The sequence below is a fragment of the Camelus bactrianus genome, chromosome 16 (assembly GCF_048773025.1).
Source record: "Camelus bactrianus isolate YW-2024 breed Bactrian camel chromosome 16, ASM4877302v1, whole genome shotgun sequence".
NCBI lineage: Eukaryota > Metazoa > Chordata > Mammalia > Artiodactyla > Camelidae > Camelus > Camelus bactrianus.
Window position 1 is genome coordinate 5,736,657 of NC_133554.1, and position 16,697 is coordinate 5,753,353.

Genomic DNA, 16,697 nt, shown 5'->3' on the forward strand with positions numbered 1-16,697 from the left:
TATTGTCGTTATCCCCATTTTACAGATGAAGAAACTGAGGCTCAGAAACGTTGAATAACTTGCCCAAATTCACATAATTTAAATAATAAAGTTAGGATTTGAACCCCAGTATTCTGAATTTCAAAGTCCATTCTTAGTTACTACATTATCCTGTGGATATTAGCAATGTAAACATACATTTTGGCTATGACCAGCAAAGGATGTATCTTTTTTTATAGGATACATGATTTCGGACCCCAAGAGTAGTAATTAAAAGTAATTGGTCATGCTTTTCTTAGTTCTAATGAGGTTTTAAGCAACTGAAGCAACCAAAACACAACTAATAGACAAAAAGGGGCAAATGGCAGACACCTTAACTCTCACAGGCATCAGTCAAGGTTATAAGGCCAGACAGAGAAGTCTGTAGTTTACTGAGCAATTTCATCTCTGAATACAATGTTCCCAGGCCATGCAGACTCCTTCTCCATGTTGTTTTCAGAGAAGGATGCCTGGTTTGTGTGTAATTCCGAGAAGCGTGTATATTTCTGAGAGCATTAGTGTCTTGCAGGATCTTGCAAAGCCAGAAGCAGCTGTCTTGGAGTGAAAAGACAAACCGGACTTGGAGTCAAACTGAACTTGTTCTAGCTCCCACTCTGCCACTTACTAGCTGTATGATTAGTCCTTTAATCTTGCCAAGCCCCAGTTTTCCCACCTGTAAAACTGATAAATCTATCTCCTCTTTGAGATTTTAAGGAAAATCAGTTTAAATAATGCTCTGGATAATCCCCTATCAACTTTTCGCTTTGCAAAATTTTAGTGTATAAATATGCTAGCAGTGAAGAAAGTTATGTATTGCACTTGAGAGAATGAGAAGGGGGTCTACCTAAATAATTAGCATTAAATAGGTAAACTGCCCAGAACCTCAATTTCTGATTCTGGAAGGTCAGGGTTAGATTAGGTAATATTCAAGGCCCCCTCCAGTTCTGGAATCTAATATTCTCACTCAGTTTTTTTAAATTAGGCAATTAGATACAAATTTGTGTCATTCATTAATGTACCTGTACTGTGATGTTTGCCCAGAAATTTCTGTTTCTGGCTGGGGAACTTCTTGCTGCTTTTTGAAATTCCATCTGTCATGTAAGCTCTTAGATAGTCGTGCAGGGTAAGGTATGATCCTGCTATCAGCACAATTAATTGCCCTTGCTTCTCAAGTAGCCCTCTGAGGAATGACCTTGATTACACTTGTTTCCTAGTCCTCGCTATCTGGCCCGCCTACTGCTTTCTCCACCCAATTTCCTCTGAATGCATCTTATATAGTGATCGGTGGGGAGATTTGCTCCTAGGGAAATCAGGAAAATGCTTTCCTCCTCCTTAACACCTGCCCTCCTTAATCCTTGCCTTCAGAGCTTCCACCCCCACCATCCTGCTGACATTAACGTCAGATTCACCTCTCTGACCAACCCAGTGCCCTTTTCCTGGTCCTCCTTTTCTCCATCTTCTCTGTAAAGCTTTTATTATATCCTCTCTCTTGAAAATACCACCTCCCTTGACTTCTTTTGACACTAATAAAGTTCCCTTCACTTTAGAGTTGACAAAATGATTTTGTAACAAGACTGGAGAAAACTCTCATTGACACACCTCCTCTCAGGCTTGGGAGAGATGGGATGATGGTAGAGACACATGCATTGTGGACCACAGGATGGTGGTGGGATAAAGATGGAGCCCCTAAAAGGAAAAATGTGAGTAAAAATGTTGGTCACCAAACTGTCTAAGGATGAAAATGCTCTTCTTTACTTGAGGACTTTTGTTGAGTAACCAGATGAACAGGAATGCAGGTCTGTGGCAGAGTTAAGTGGCTCCACGTAACAGAGAAACAACGCAGTACCTGTAGGGGTTGAGGGGAGATATCTCAGCAGAAAAAGGAAATAAACCACCTGCATCAGTGTGAAAGAAAATGGACTTTGTAGAGCTCACATTTCCGATGGAAACTTCGAATACTTTATGGTATGGAATATAATCCTCTTCCAGTCTCCGCAAAATCTTCCGTCAAGTCCACATTGCTCATGTTCTTTGTGCTAATGGATTATTTAGCACAAGGTTGACACAGATCGAAACATACTGTTAGGCAAGGGCTGGAAACAGATAGCTCACAGAGAACCACCACTAGACAGTATCACACTGGATCCCCACACTATCCTCATGACTTGGGCAGACATAGAATTATCTTTCTGGATTTGCAGCTGAAGGGGAAAATAACACGGTTGCCAAGAGAGGTGATGTGAGTTCCCACAGTCAGTAAATGGTAGAAGTGAAATATAGATGCATCGGGCTCTTCCAACTCCAACAAGATCTCACTCAGGTATTTACTTACCCACAGAATGACCCTTTTTTTTCCACCCTTTCCATCTTCATTTCCTCCTCCCACATCTTAAACATGCAGCCTTTCTCTGAGAACTCAACCTCCTTAATAAGTTCAGCTGTCACCTCCATATGGGTGACACCCCCCAACCCCTACCCCCAACAAACACACACACAGACCTGTATCTTCGGTCTTGACTTCTCCTGTAAACTCAGAACCTTTATCTCTACCTACTGATGGGACATCAGCATCATTTCAACCTCCATCTGTCCAGAATCTAAACTCTTCTTTTCTCCTTCCATATGTCCCCTGGGCTGCTGTCATGCCCTTAGATTTCCAGGCTGAAATGAGGGCTGCATGAAGGGCAGGATTCGCTGTTTCCTCCTCCTTCCTCAAACCCAGCAATCACCAGTCCTGTGGATCCTGCCTTCAGGGCAACCCTTGGGTTTTCTCTTTACTTTTATTTTTTTAAACATTTTTTATTGAGTTATAATCATTCTACAATGTTGTGTCAAATTCCAGTGTAGAGCACAATTTCTCAGTTACACATGAACATACATACATTCACTGTCACATTCTCTTTTGCTGTGAGCCATCACAAGATCCTGTATATATTTCCCTGTGCTACACAGTACAATCTTTTTCTCTTTACTTTTAAATCTCATTTCTGTACTACTTAATCCAGGCCCTCTCCATCTGACACCATGATTATTTTTGGTATTCAGTGCAAGTAGATATTACTTTCATTTTTAATATATATCGAGTGGATTTTAATATGCTGATATACCATAGGTAGGGCTTCAAAAAATAAGCCTAGAGCTCAGAGAGGTCTTATATTGGCCCAACATATTCCTTTCACCTCCCAGGGTTCTCATTACTCCTAAATGGGACAATGAGGCAGAAAACTTCAAGCCCACACAATGCTCTTCTGCAATCTGCACGATGGACTCGGAGATCCAACAGCACAACGACTGTGAAAGCCAGCCCTCTGGTGCTAATGGAGAGTTTTAACCCAGATCTGAATTCACAGGGACATCCAGGACTTAATTCTAACTGTTTAACTGCCCACCAACCGCCATAAGTCATATCAGAGCCTGTGTAATCATCTCAGCAAGTTTTACACTGAGATATTTTAAATAGGTGCTAAGTGGTTCTAGGACTCCAGGTTCTCCCTTCTCCAATATATCCTATCATTAGTTCTATATACATATATATATCGAAAGAGAGAGAGAGAGAGATGTGTGTATATAGAGAGATGTATGTATAGATATATATAGATACATATATTTACTTTTCTGCTCAAAAACCTTGCAACGTTCCCCAGTGATCTCAGAATGATGTCCTGACTCCTTCCCTGGGCATTGGCAGCCTGTCAGAGACAGGCTCAGCCCACTTCTCCAGCCTCACTTCCATATAACCCCCAACCCCACCGCAACCCTGCCAGGTCCTCCTTCCTGAAACACACCCTCAGAAGCCTTGTTTCTAACCACAGTCCCTAAGACCCTAGCCTAATGTTAACTTCATGGTCTGAAATGTGTAGCTATCAAGCGGATTCTTTAGTAGACTAAATCTTTTGTCACTGAAGTGTTCTGAAATTTATCTTGATGTTTAAAAGAAAAATTCTCCATTAAAGTAACTTTCATCTTCTGGGATCTACTTTTTAAACTTTCCATCCCCTGTAGTTATCAAATGCATGTACCAAGCCTCTAGAAGATAGTAACAGAAATAGTAATAGATTGTACCAAACAGTAATAGACCTCCCTGTTCTCTTAAAGTCTGCTTCCTTCATGAGAGAGAAGAGGAAAGGGGGAAAAGTCAGTCTTTGGAATCAGCAACCCAGGATGTCAGTTCTGCCTCTGTTTCATACTAGCTGTGGGTCCTTTTGATCCATCACTTAACCCCCTTAGGCCTCAGTTTCCCCATTTGGAAAATGGGAATAATAATGATATAAATAGTATAACCCCCTAAGACTTACAGAGAATATTAAATAATAAAATATACAAAAATGCTATGTAAAGTGGAAAGTACCACAAAAAGGTTATTATTATCTCCACAGTCACCACTCCCCTTCAGATCTCTTTTCTCTTCCAAAGCAATATCATTATCATTAAAAACAACTCTGATAATATTGTACACACACAGAATACCTCATGGGTTTCAAATGCATGATACACACCTCTAATCCTCTATGAAGTGCACTCATCTTGGACTTAAGTTAACCTTGGAGAAGTCCTTTATCCTTTTCATGTCTATGTACTCTCTCCTCGTGCCCATTATCACCTCCTTTGGAGCAGTATCCCTATGTCGTGTCTTCATTCCCTGTTGCCAGCACTGAAAAGTGATGGGCTTGCAAAAGTAAAAGGTTATAGGCATTGGCTCTAGAGCCAGAGAGGATTTGAATCCCATTTCTGCCACTTACTAGCTGTGTGGCCTTGGGCAAGTTACTTTAAACTCTCAGTGGCCCAATTTCTTTGACCATAAAAATGGGAATGATATTAGCACCTACCTCAAAAAACTATTATGAAGCTCAAGTAAGCCAATCTGGATAAAGCCAATATGGTGCCTGGTGAGTTCTTAAAAAATGTAAACTATTTTATGAAGTGAGACTGAGTCTGTTCTTTTCTGCCTTATCAGTCCAGCCCTCTTTTCAACACAGATTCCCCATACATCGTCTTGATTTGCTCATTCACAGGAACAAAACTTACTGAGCGTCTGCTACATACGAAAGGCTGTCCCTTGAATCAGAGCAGCTGTGTTTATGCCTCATAGCTCTCTGTTGCTTTCTTTTAGGCCACATGATGCTAAGAAACAGAGACAACTTCCATGTGGATTGCAGCCTTCAGCCTTCCCCTCTTGTTTTCTAGAGCAGAGAGTAAGATGGTGCTCCAACATCAAATCACCAGGTACAAAAAATTTCTTCGTAATTCTTTACCGAAAGGCTTCTCAGATTCCTTAACATGCTCATATTTATGGTGAATCTCAACAGGGGACAGAGCTGACCACATTTCCTGAACTCATTTCACCATGGGACCTTTTAATTTCTCTCAGAATCAGCATCCCGTCAAATCTACTTTGGAAAGTGCTGTGTGGAAGTCCTGTTCCTATGTCTTCCTCTTCTGCCCACAATGTCACTTTGAGTAACGCAAACTGTCCTTTGAAAATGCCTCACCTACATAAGACTACCCACTGGAAGACTGGAGAGGGAATTTTTTTTTAATTGAAGTGTAGTCAATTTACAATACTGTGTTAGTTTAAGGTGTATAACAAAGTGATTCAGTTATTTTTTTCAGATTATATTGCATTACAGATTATTATAAAATATTGAATATAGTTCAGTAAACATTGATCATGTACAACGTAAACAAGTCAGACCATATTTTGTCAACGGCTCTAAATTCTACAATGTACTGTTGTTCCCACATATTCAAATGTCACTTATTTAGTACAATCTATTACTATTTCTACTACTATTTTCTAGAGGCATGATATTGATAACCCCCAAGCAATCATAAGAGTTGTCACAAAGACAATGTATTTTCAATAGACCCTTCTAGAACTTCATTTGGCATTTAGTGACTCAACTTTGTAATCTGTTTCCCAGTCTAGAGCAGATTAGAAAAAGCAAACTCGGGCTAGTAGAGGCAAACACACTGCAACCACAGAAAGAATTACAGCTGAGTATTTTGCCATGAAGGTGAAAATATGAAAACTAGAAAGGAGACACGAAAATTCATAGCAATCTAGGAACAATTAGTGCAGGGCAAAATCCATGAAGAAACTATTAAATCCCTGACGACTTCATTCCATCACTTCCCAGACCCCTGAGTGATGCAGGAAAAGGTAAATTCTATTCAAGATACTAGATTAAATAAAACAAGATAATATGTAATACATTTTAGAAAAGTTTTCCATCTACAATGGATTTTTTTTAACTAAAAATAAATAAATAAGAATGGAGCTGTTACATGGCCAATCAGATGTTTTCCGGAAGCTTCTGAGAAGAAGCACACACTGTCTCATGTTTACACTGCGGGGTAAATAAGATGGAGTTAGCATCCGTGCTATTGATCACTGATTGCTTGACAATTCCTCCTGTCGCTCTGCCCTTCGCTGACCTTCTTAGCACACTCTGCCCCAGTTCCACTCAGCCCCTAGGACTCTCTAAGTCTCAAAGATCTGTGTCCAACATCAAAATCCCTACGCAGCTGACTTGGCATTATCAGCCTCCGCTGGTCACTTATCCAAGTAACTTAACAAGAGTGAGAGATCAGGGCTACGACGCATTTACATCTAACGAGTAAATGGTTATCCCCCAAATATAGCCAAGTTAAGAGTGCTGGCCTTGCAGATTCGGGACGTATAAAGGGAGCTGGGGGGCCACACTCTTGAAACTGCTCTGACCACATCATCGCAAGGTAAGTGCTCACCAGTGCCCAGTTTTTTGCTCCCTGTAGCTGTGATTACCACTGATCCAGTTACCAGTCAAGGAGAGAAGGCAACACAGTAGCGTTTGCTGAGGACCTACTAAGCATAAGGTACTGTGTTAAGGGCAATACGGGAGACAAGGAGGCAAGGCCTTTTAAGAAGCTTCTACAAACAGTAAAAAGACAAGAATATAAGCAATTATGAGACAAAAAAAATTAACCTGCAGGATAAAGCTGAATAAAATGCGTACTTATGTCTCTAATTGTTTAGATCAATATTATAACATTCAGTCAACAAATAAACATGTCTGATTGTGATAGCTCTTCTGTGATTGCCTTGAACTATTATTTGAAAGTTTTGTGGCTATTTAAACTTTTTTCTTAAATCAGGATTTCTGATCATCAGGGAGAGGATTTTGGGAAGAAATTCTCCCATGCATTTTTATCTATCTCAGAATGCATCTGAGTCTGCTTGTTAGCGTCCGGTTTCTAGCTCGGTCTTGCAGGGCGCACCTCGTGGACTTTGGTCTGGGTCATGTCTGGCACTGCAGTAGCAACCCCCAGAGGGATTCCAACCCTAGGAGATTTGTGGTGCTTTGATTTCTGGCCACCATCCTCACCAGAATACCTTCTGTCATACACTGACAGGGCTGAGAGGAATCTGAGAGATTTTCTGGTCCATCTGTTTCATTTCACAGAAGGAAATTAAAGCCCAAAGAAATTACAACAGCTATTCTAGAGAACTGGCATTAGAAAACTGAGGCTCTGCCTCCGAGTCTTATTTCTTTTGAACTAAGGATTCGGAATATAATACTTAATCATTTAATTTTCACCTGAGAAATCTGTGAGAATATTAGGATATGGCTGGCAACTATTAGAGACTCAGAAAAGGAAGAGAAAAAAGGAGGAAACCAAAGCAGTAAATCAAGTGCTGAAATGCCTCTTCCTACCTAAATGGTATTTCACATGTTCCCCTGGTTCTGTAAAAGCACTGTATGGTGAATGGGAAGTTTAAGCTAAATTCGATATTGAAAATTATTCAGACTCTTATGGCTTCTTGAGATCTTCATATAGGTTATAAACTCCTGGACTGAGATTCCTTAGTCCCAGATGAGTTATCAGCTGTCTTATCTTCCTCTTCTCCAAGAGAATATAGAATATTGAGGGTGCCCTTCCTAGACCTCTTACAGAAGTCTTGCCTCTAATTCACAACTTTTCTCGCATTTGGCCAAAGAATTCAACTCCTGGTCTAAGCATCCAGGTTATAATCTGGATCATTCCCCTCCCTCCTTCATTTCTTCCCTGACCCCTCACAGGCCCCTTCTCTCAGCCAGAAGCATCATCTCTCTGAGTCCCTATAAAACTTCATTTAGACTGTTACAGAATCTGTGTTATTCTTCCTCGTTCAGAGATTTATTTGAGCATTTCTCTTACCCCTTACTAAATTTTGCATTCCTTTAGGGCAGAGACTGTTGTTAGTCTTCAGGAACTGACATGGTATTTTGCACACACAGAAGATACTCAAAAAAAAAAAGTGGTAATCGAAATTTATAATGAACCAATTATTTAAAGAATGATTATTTAACTGAGGGAGAAAATGGAATATTTATTTCCATCTCACAGAATCCACTGTCTAGCTATTTAAATGTAGACAAACTTAGAATAAACAGTTTCTAGATTTACTTAAGTTCCTTATACTTCATTTGTTCTTTGTTTTTGTTTGGTTTTTGATTTCTGGAATCACTCCCCAGGAAGACACTTCATTCCTGAAGGACACTGACGGTCACTTTGGGAACCAGTAAGGTAAGCGTTACTTTCATCTTGATTGATACAATCATTGAAATTAGCGAATATCGTTTTACACGTTCTCATTCTTGCCGCGCTCATAAGAAGCTGAAAATGATGAAACTGAAATCAATTGCTTAAGTATTTCTAAAGGCAGATTACAAAATAGGCAGGTTTTCCCCAAGGTGCAATGGCTTCCCAAATTTGCTCATTACACTGATAAGTATAAAATACACTGCAGAACCTTGACACGAAAGCTCCAGGTCAATATACTTAGTTGGCCCTGCACAAGGTGTTCGTAGGATAAGGATCCAGTCTTCACACAAGTCTACCTTTGCTGTTCTTTGAGCAGAGTCCGCGCCCCTGAATCCACTCAGCTGTGCCTTTACTCACAAATAATGCTGAGGGATAAAAAGCGATCAATTCACACCTGTGGCCAGCATAGTAATAAAAACACTTTCCGCTCCGAAATTTGTGTTCGCTGAAGGTAATTCTAGATGAATTAGGACTGAGGAAACCAAAGCATAATTAAGTCATGACCACCCCACTGCTGACAAGATACAGTAGCTGAGAAATTCCCAGGATAGGGGATGAAAGTTGAGAACAGTATCATGGTGGACTCACAGCAGAAAGGGGGTGGGGAGCACTCGGAGGGTGGTGATGGAGATGGGGGTGATGGGGACTGGGGTGGCCATCTCAACTAGAAGACCCCCTAAAGAAAGGAGCAGAGTTGGTGGTTGAGAGGACCCAGCTGTGCAGGGTTGGAAGCAGGCCCAGCTCTCAAAACAGAGAAGAGGCTAATTAGGGGATTTTCTTGGGGGGAGAATCTCCAGGGACACCATGAGTCATGCCTAGAGGGTCAGATCAGACCTCACTAGGCAAAGTTTATCAGCCAAGAATAAATGGTTTTATCACTGGGTCCCAGAACACAGTTGCATAAACATGGGGCCAAGATCTGACTTAGAAACCACACGCACGCAGAGGATTGAGGGACTTCGCTTGACAGCGAGCGGTGAGTCAGCATGTGACAAGGTTGCCAGAAGGCAGTCACCACCTCAGGCATGACTCCTAGGTCAAGAGAGGTGAGGGCACATGCTGATGGAGGATGACATGTGGTCTGGATGCCACACTTTAAGAGATTAACAGGAGTGAGCTCACCGTGATGGGAAAGGAGACTCAGAAGCATGCCACGGAAGAAGCAGATGATGATGCCTCTGGAAGAGATAAAGCTAAGGTGAACACAGAGCAGCCGTCACGTGGCTGAAGAGTTGTCTTGTGGGAAGAAAGTGTGAACTCTTTCTGTTGTTACCAAGAATGCCAGAATGAGAAGCGCACGTCCTGAAGTCACAGAAAGCCAGCTTGTGGTTCAAGCAAGAAAAATCTTCGGCTCGTGAAACCCGCCCAAAATGATTTTTCCAAATTTTCCAAAAATTAACCAAATGGATAAAAGTTATCCCTGAAGGCATCCAAAAAGGCTGAACAACACCTTTGCAAGAATACTGCTGATACAACTCATGCACCATCCAGGCAGTAACATTAGAAGATGCTGAGTCATGGTTAGAGTAGTGGGTGGAAGAAGAAAAATCTCCACCTCAAAACCGGCAGTGACTTGGATCCCAGATGGAAAGCCTTGTCTTTCTAAGAGGCCTAGAAATATAGCTTGACCATGACCTATTGAAGTCTTTCCCCAACTTCAGGCTTCATTCTTACCGCACCATCACAAATTCTGCAATACCCATTTAACAGCAGTACTATGAATCACTTAATATTTTATTTACCTTGATTCCTTGTTTTCCCTTTTATTTGTTTTTCAAAGTTACCATATATGCTTGCTGTGAAATTGTGGACTATCTCCATCAGCATCAACTGAACATTTAGATATTCAAAATCTCAAAGTCCACTCCAGATCTGCTGATGCAGGATACGCATTTCACCAAGACTCCCAGTTGGATTCCTGTGCACACCAAAGTGTGAGAAACACTGCTTTATATCACTAGTATAAACAGACATTGCACAATCTCTAAATGGGAAGCACATATTACCTTATTTTATCAATTCTAATTTTCTCCATTTTTTTACAAAATACTATCTCTAAACTTGGGGTTCATCTTATAGTCAATGAAGGGAGTATAGTAATTAGCTCTATTTTTTTTTAATTTGTGGAACACAAAATAGTTTATCTCACAGTTGATGGCATCTTTATAAAATAAGGTAACAGACTTTAAAATAAGCATACAGTTATTAAAATTAAGGAAGTATTTGCCTAAAATCATTTTGTGTCTAAGTAGTGGGACAGGCCATGGCTTTGGAAAGAGCGGCTTTAGAAAGGAAAAGAATGCTCCCAAAAGGCACTGTGTTTGGGGCCCTTGGGAAAAATTCAGATTCCTCAATCCCAACCACAGAGATTCTGTTGCAGACGATTCTGACGTGGATCATCATTTAACACTTTGGGTACCATGCTTAACACTAAGTCAAGCTAAATAACGTAAGATCATAAACCTGCAACCCAACAAGATACCCTCATGCTATAGTGCAACCATTGTCAAATGGTCTGCCCTCAAAGTGTGGTCCGTGGGTCCTTGGAGATGCCCAAGAACTTCTCAGGAGGTACATGAGATCAAAACAATTTTCATAATAATACCCATAACAAGACCTTGTTTACTCTGTTGACCTAATGATGCAGAAGCAAGGATGGATAAAACTTCTGGTGCTTTATTACAAGTCAAGACACGTCACCAAACTGTACTAGCAGTCATAGTATTCTTCACTGCCATACACTGGCACTGCAAAAAAAATTTTTTTTTAATTTGAAAAGATTTTAAAGGACTTAAATTTGCAGCCGTGAAAATTATTACTTTTATTCCCTCTCAAACTTATCCACATCTTTATAATGTTCTGCATGCTGGGACAGGACGTCCTAGTACAGCACTCCCACTGTACACCAGACTTTGATGGTTGTCTCAAGAAAAAGCACATGTGCAGTTGTCTGAGTTGCAAGATGAACGAGCCAGTTGATTCACGAAGCACCATTTTTACATAAAGAATGACTAGTGGACAAACTATGGTTTCTCAGACTTGGAAATCTGGCAGACATTTTGTCCAAAAGGAATGAAAAGTGCTGATCATTTCAAGGAAAATAACTGACAATCCTTGTTAGTAATGACATATTTGAGCATTCAACCAAAAACTAAGAAAAAATTTTAATGGAGGTACAGGTAATTGAACCCAGGACCTCGTACATGCTAAGAATGTGCTCTACCACTGAGCTATACCTACCCCTCGACACTAAAATTTTGGAAAACCATTAGCTGCCACCATTAGCTTGACAACTTGCTAGTATTTCAATTTTCTAATGAGATCAGTGCTGATATTAAGGATTGTGATTTTTTTTAATATTGCATAATGAAATGTCAATATTTGGAAGTTCTGTATAACTAAGCAAACCAGTATTTTCCAAGCAATCAATGTATGACATTCATACATGAGTAAAAGTTCCATTCAAAGTTCAAGACAGATCAACAGATTATAACAGGTACAAAATGTTTGTTAATTTGGTTTCATATTCTACATTGCATCCAGCCTTTAAAAAACTACCACGTGTCAAGTTTAGGTACAGTACCTAAGAAGAATATCTACAGTTATTTGAAAAGGCAATTAAAATACCCTTTCCATTTCCAAATTACGTAACTGGGCAAGATTTTCTACATCTACTTTAACCAAAAACAAAAACCAAAACAGCAACAAATTGAATACAGAAGCAGACATGGAAATCCTTCCATCTTCCGTTCAGCAGGCATTACAAAGAACTGCAGACATGAAAAGTGGTTATACTCGTGTCACTCATTTTGAGGGGTTTTGAAAAAGAGAGTCACTGTCATAAAAATATGTTATTAATGTTAAAATGCAATGGACTTGACAGTAATTTTGAATGAATCATAAATATTTAAAATTTTTTCACAATTTTGATTTCCAATATTGTAAATATTGGACCTACATAAACCAAACTCATTGGGTTCCTGATCGTTTATAAGAGTATGAAGGTGTTCTGAGAGAACGAAGTTTGAGAACCACTGCTATAGTAAACCCCACTTAAGCCTCAACAGTAGGGGCTATCTTCAGAGACGTTAAAAGCAATGTGAATGAATTCCTCCTCTCCACCAGGCAGGAACTGAGAAAATCTAAACCAGCACAGAGGCTGCAGACCAGGGGCCCTGTCTGTGGGTACTATATTGATTTCCAGTCTCTTACTATGAAAACTTAACCACGAGCACACAGATGGCTCAGCAGAGCCACGGACCAAAGTCAAACCAAAGTGCAATTTATCTGAATAAGGTCCAGAGGGAAGGAGATGCTCCTCTTTCTGTAGGACCAGATCCCCCCAGAATCGCAAGGAGGGATATTGAAACAACACTCAGTTAGCAATGAAGAGTTAACTTCATCAAGGGTAAGATTGGGGGAGGAGGAGTGCTTTCCAAGAGGTAATTATAAAAATGTTCAGTTTTCCCACTTTTAATAGGAAATATAAAAGGCCTTATTCAAAAAATGTGAACTATTTCTTAAGGGAGAAATGGGGATGCGTGTGTGTAGTTTAACTCCATTTTACGGTCAGTTTTAGGAGAATGAGTGGGAAAGAAAAAAGGAGAGGAAGAAACGAAGGAAGAAAGGAAGAAGAGGAGGAGATGGGGGAAGCGATGTGGGGGCAGTAAGCAGAGGGTCAGGAAGGGTGGGGGACGAGATCCAGAGGGAGCAGGAGGAGCACATGCAGATGAGGAAAAGGAACCAGAAAGCCCCACAACCTGCAGGGGCCTTAGAAATGAGCCAGGCTTGCTTCTTCATTGTCTGTGGAATCAGTGGCTCAGAGAAGCTACGTAGTTCAGTCAAGTTCAGTGCTGGCAATAGGGACCTTGGGATTTGCTCTGTCTCAGGTCACTCCACACCCCATAGCGTTTGTGCTTGGATTTATGCTTACACAGCTGCCCAGGAGATGGGCTGGAGGCTGCAGCCACCGCTCTCAGGCCCCCTGGAGAGACCCCAGCCTTCTCTTGGGTCAGCACGGGCACTTGGGTTGGAACGCTCCTGCTTGCCTGCTCTGGGCTCTCTGGGGTCTCACCAGCAGGAGCATGGGGGGTCATCCTAGAGCCCCAACCTCTCGGAGCCCCTGTCTACAAATGCTTTCCCCGCCTTAGCCTGGGTCAGTTTTGCCATTGAAAATGCTAACCTCTACTTTTTTCTTTTGTATTTGGATAAACACTGAAGAAGCTGAGCTGTTAAACTTTATCTTAGGGAAAACCTCAGAGCTGGTTTATTCGGTGTCGTGGAACCTCTTACTGCTTTCAATACACAATTAGCAGTCAACTGTTTTGTTTACTTGTCTTCAGTTTTCATTTCAACAAACAAGCACTGTAGTTACAGCTATCAGAATAAAATCTTGTTACAGCAACCTGAATCCCACCTGGAGACCAAGCAACACTCGGAGGGTTGGAGAACTCAGGTTTCTTATGCCGGCAGTCCCAGAGGAGTTAACACTCTAAGCTCTGGACCCCATTTGTAGGTTTACACAGGTTTTTATAGGGCTTTAGGTTTTGATTAAGTTTGTGCCATATGCAAATGAGGTGTTAGAAATGGACCAATCAGGAGTGAGCTTTCCAGAACCAATGGAATTTTAGGGGTAAATGCAAATGAGGTGTTAGAAATGGACCAATCAGGAGTGAGCTTTTGGGAACCAATGGAATTTTAGGGGTAAGTTTCATTTTCCTAGAAGCAATCCGTTTAACAGAAGCACAAAAGCTGGAAGGCAATGGCCCTGCTTGGGAGGTCTTGCAGGTCCCTTGTGGGTTTTGCCCCTTCAATCTCATAACTATTTTTTTTAAAAGTTCAGTGCTGGGACATTAAGCCAGATTTTCTAGCTTCTAAGCAGGGAAAATATATAGAAAAAGGACCAATGGATGGAGATGGTTTGGAAGGGAGTGACAGGAGGGATGAGTGGCAGGATGTGGGAAAGAAAGAGGGAGAGAGAAAGGCAGAGGCAGAAAGACACTTATATACCCCACCACACACACACACCAGGCAGTGTATTAATCTAATTAAACACTGTGTGTCGCACCCCGATACTGCTACATGTAACTAAAGCTTGGAGACCACTGCATTAAGCCCAGTACTTCTCAACTCTACTATGCCCAGAAATCACCTGGAGATCTTGTTAAAATGCAGATTCTGGTTTTATAATCTGGGGTGGGTCTGAGATTCTAAATTTCTAACAAACTCTTAGAGTGATGCTGATACAACATTCCAAGGACCACTCTTAGAGTCAGGAGGCTCTAATCTGGCAGTTCTCGGAGGGGGGGTGGTGTCCCTGGACCAGCATCACTTAGGAACTTGCTAGAAATGCAGATTCTCAGGGCCCGCCCCACACCTACTGAATCAGAAACTCAGGGCTTGGGGCCTAGAAATCTGTGTTTTAACAAGCTTTCTAGGTAATTCTGGAGCATCTTAAAGTTTGGAACCATGGCACTAGGCCATAATGTCTCCTATCGCCTTGTCACCTGTAATTGGCTAAAGTGTGGAAGCATTTTACGTTCCAGTCATTACTTTCCACTGGCTGTCTGAAACTCCTACCAGGAATTACCAACATTTCAATCATTCTTTCCAGACACTCTGAAGATTTGGGATTGACACAGATCATGGGGCTTATACATGACCTATAATTAAGGAAGTATTTTCTGAGGCCTCCTGTATTGGGCTCAGCATGGCTTCCTCTAATTGGTTCAGATTTCCACACCTGGAGCTGGACTAAGAGATGTTTCAAAATCAACAGAGAGTAAAGCAACCCCTCAAACTTTTTTTCCTACAGTAAACGATCCCCTTTAGCTCACTCCTACTTGCCCACTCAAGGCCCTCAGACCGGGTCCTAGATTCCTCAGGGCCTAGGTTAATCCCGAGAGCTTTTGAATCTGGCCCCCTGCCTGAATGGCAATAACAGGATGGGGCCCTTTGGATTCAAGAGTCCCCCAGGCTCCAGACTCAGCCGTCCCGGTCTTCCCAGCGCCTGCAGTCATGAGCTCTGATGCAGAGATGGCCATTTTTGGAGAAGCAGCTCCCTACCTGCGGAAATCGGAGAAGGAGAGAATCGAGGCTCAAAATCGCCCATTCGATTCTAAGAAAGCCTGCTTTGCAGTGGATGATAAGGAATTGTACGTGAAAGGTATGATCCAGAGCAGGGAAAATGACAAAGTCACAGTCAAGACCCTCGACGACAGGGTAAGTGTTGATCCCAGGTGTTCTTGCTAACATGGGCATCCTCATTTTCCCCTGGGGTGGAGTATTAGCAATTGCATGCTGTGCAGAGGGAGCTGAAGATAGCACCAGACTAACACAGGTCTGCTCTGCAGTGAAGTCGCAAGGGGAAACTGCCGTTACGCGCACCTTCACTCCTGCCTCTCCTTCCCCAAGGATTTGGGCTTTGAGAGTTTTGTGATGTTTGCTTTGGAGAAAAGGGACAGTGAGGGTGGAAGAGGTTGGACTATGTAAGGAAAAGATTGTTGCTGATTGCTGCTGGGTCGGCAAGTATATCGAATATAACTCTCTAGGCTGCAGAGTGACTTACCGAGGGAGCTCCAGAGGCAATGCTGAGTTTAATGTAGAGAATTACAGAGAACCGTTCAATTCAGTACTTACTGGACATCCACCACGTCTAGGTCACAGTGTCCACCTCCTTGCAAATATGAGCAAATCTCAGTCCCTGTTTCCCCAAAGTTTACCATCCAGTGTAGGAATCAAGAGTCCCTGGCAGGTATTTGCAGCAACATGGATGGACCTAGAGATGATCACACTAAGTGAATTAAGTCAGATAGAGGAAGACAAATATGATGTGGTATCACTTATATGTAGAATCTAAAAAAAAATGACACAAGTGAACTTATTTACAAAACAGAAACAGACTCTCAGACTTAGAAAACAAACTTATGGTTACCAAAGAGGGTAGGGGGAGGAGGGATAAATTAGGAGTCTGGGACTAGCAGATACACACTACTATACACAGAATCGATAAGCAACAAGGTCCTACTGTATAGCACCGGGAACTATATTCAATAGGTTGTAATAACCTATAATGGAAAGGAATATATATATGCACAATTGAAGCACTGTGCTGT

General features: G+C 41.5%; 1 protein-coding gene across 1 annotated transcript in view; it reads left to right on the plus strand.

Annotated features, from left to right (window-relative positions):
- The first annotated feature begins 15,600 nt into the window (after window positions 1–15,600).
- LOC105077593 (myosin-13) overlaps window positions 15,601–16,697 on the plus strand; it is a 46,153-nt gene continuing 45,056 nt past the window's right edge. Inside the window, exon 1 of the mRNA XM_074342185.1 lies at window positions 15,601–15,804. Within this exon, the coding sequence (XP_074198286.1) occupies window positions 15,601–15,804 (204 nt within the window). The remainder of the gene's footprint in view (window positions 15,805–16,697) is intronic.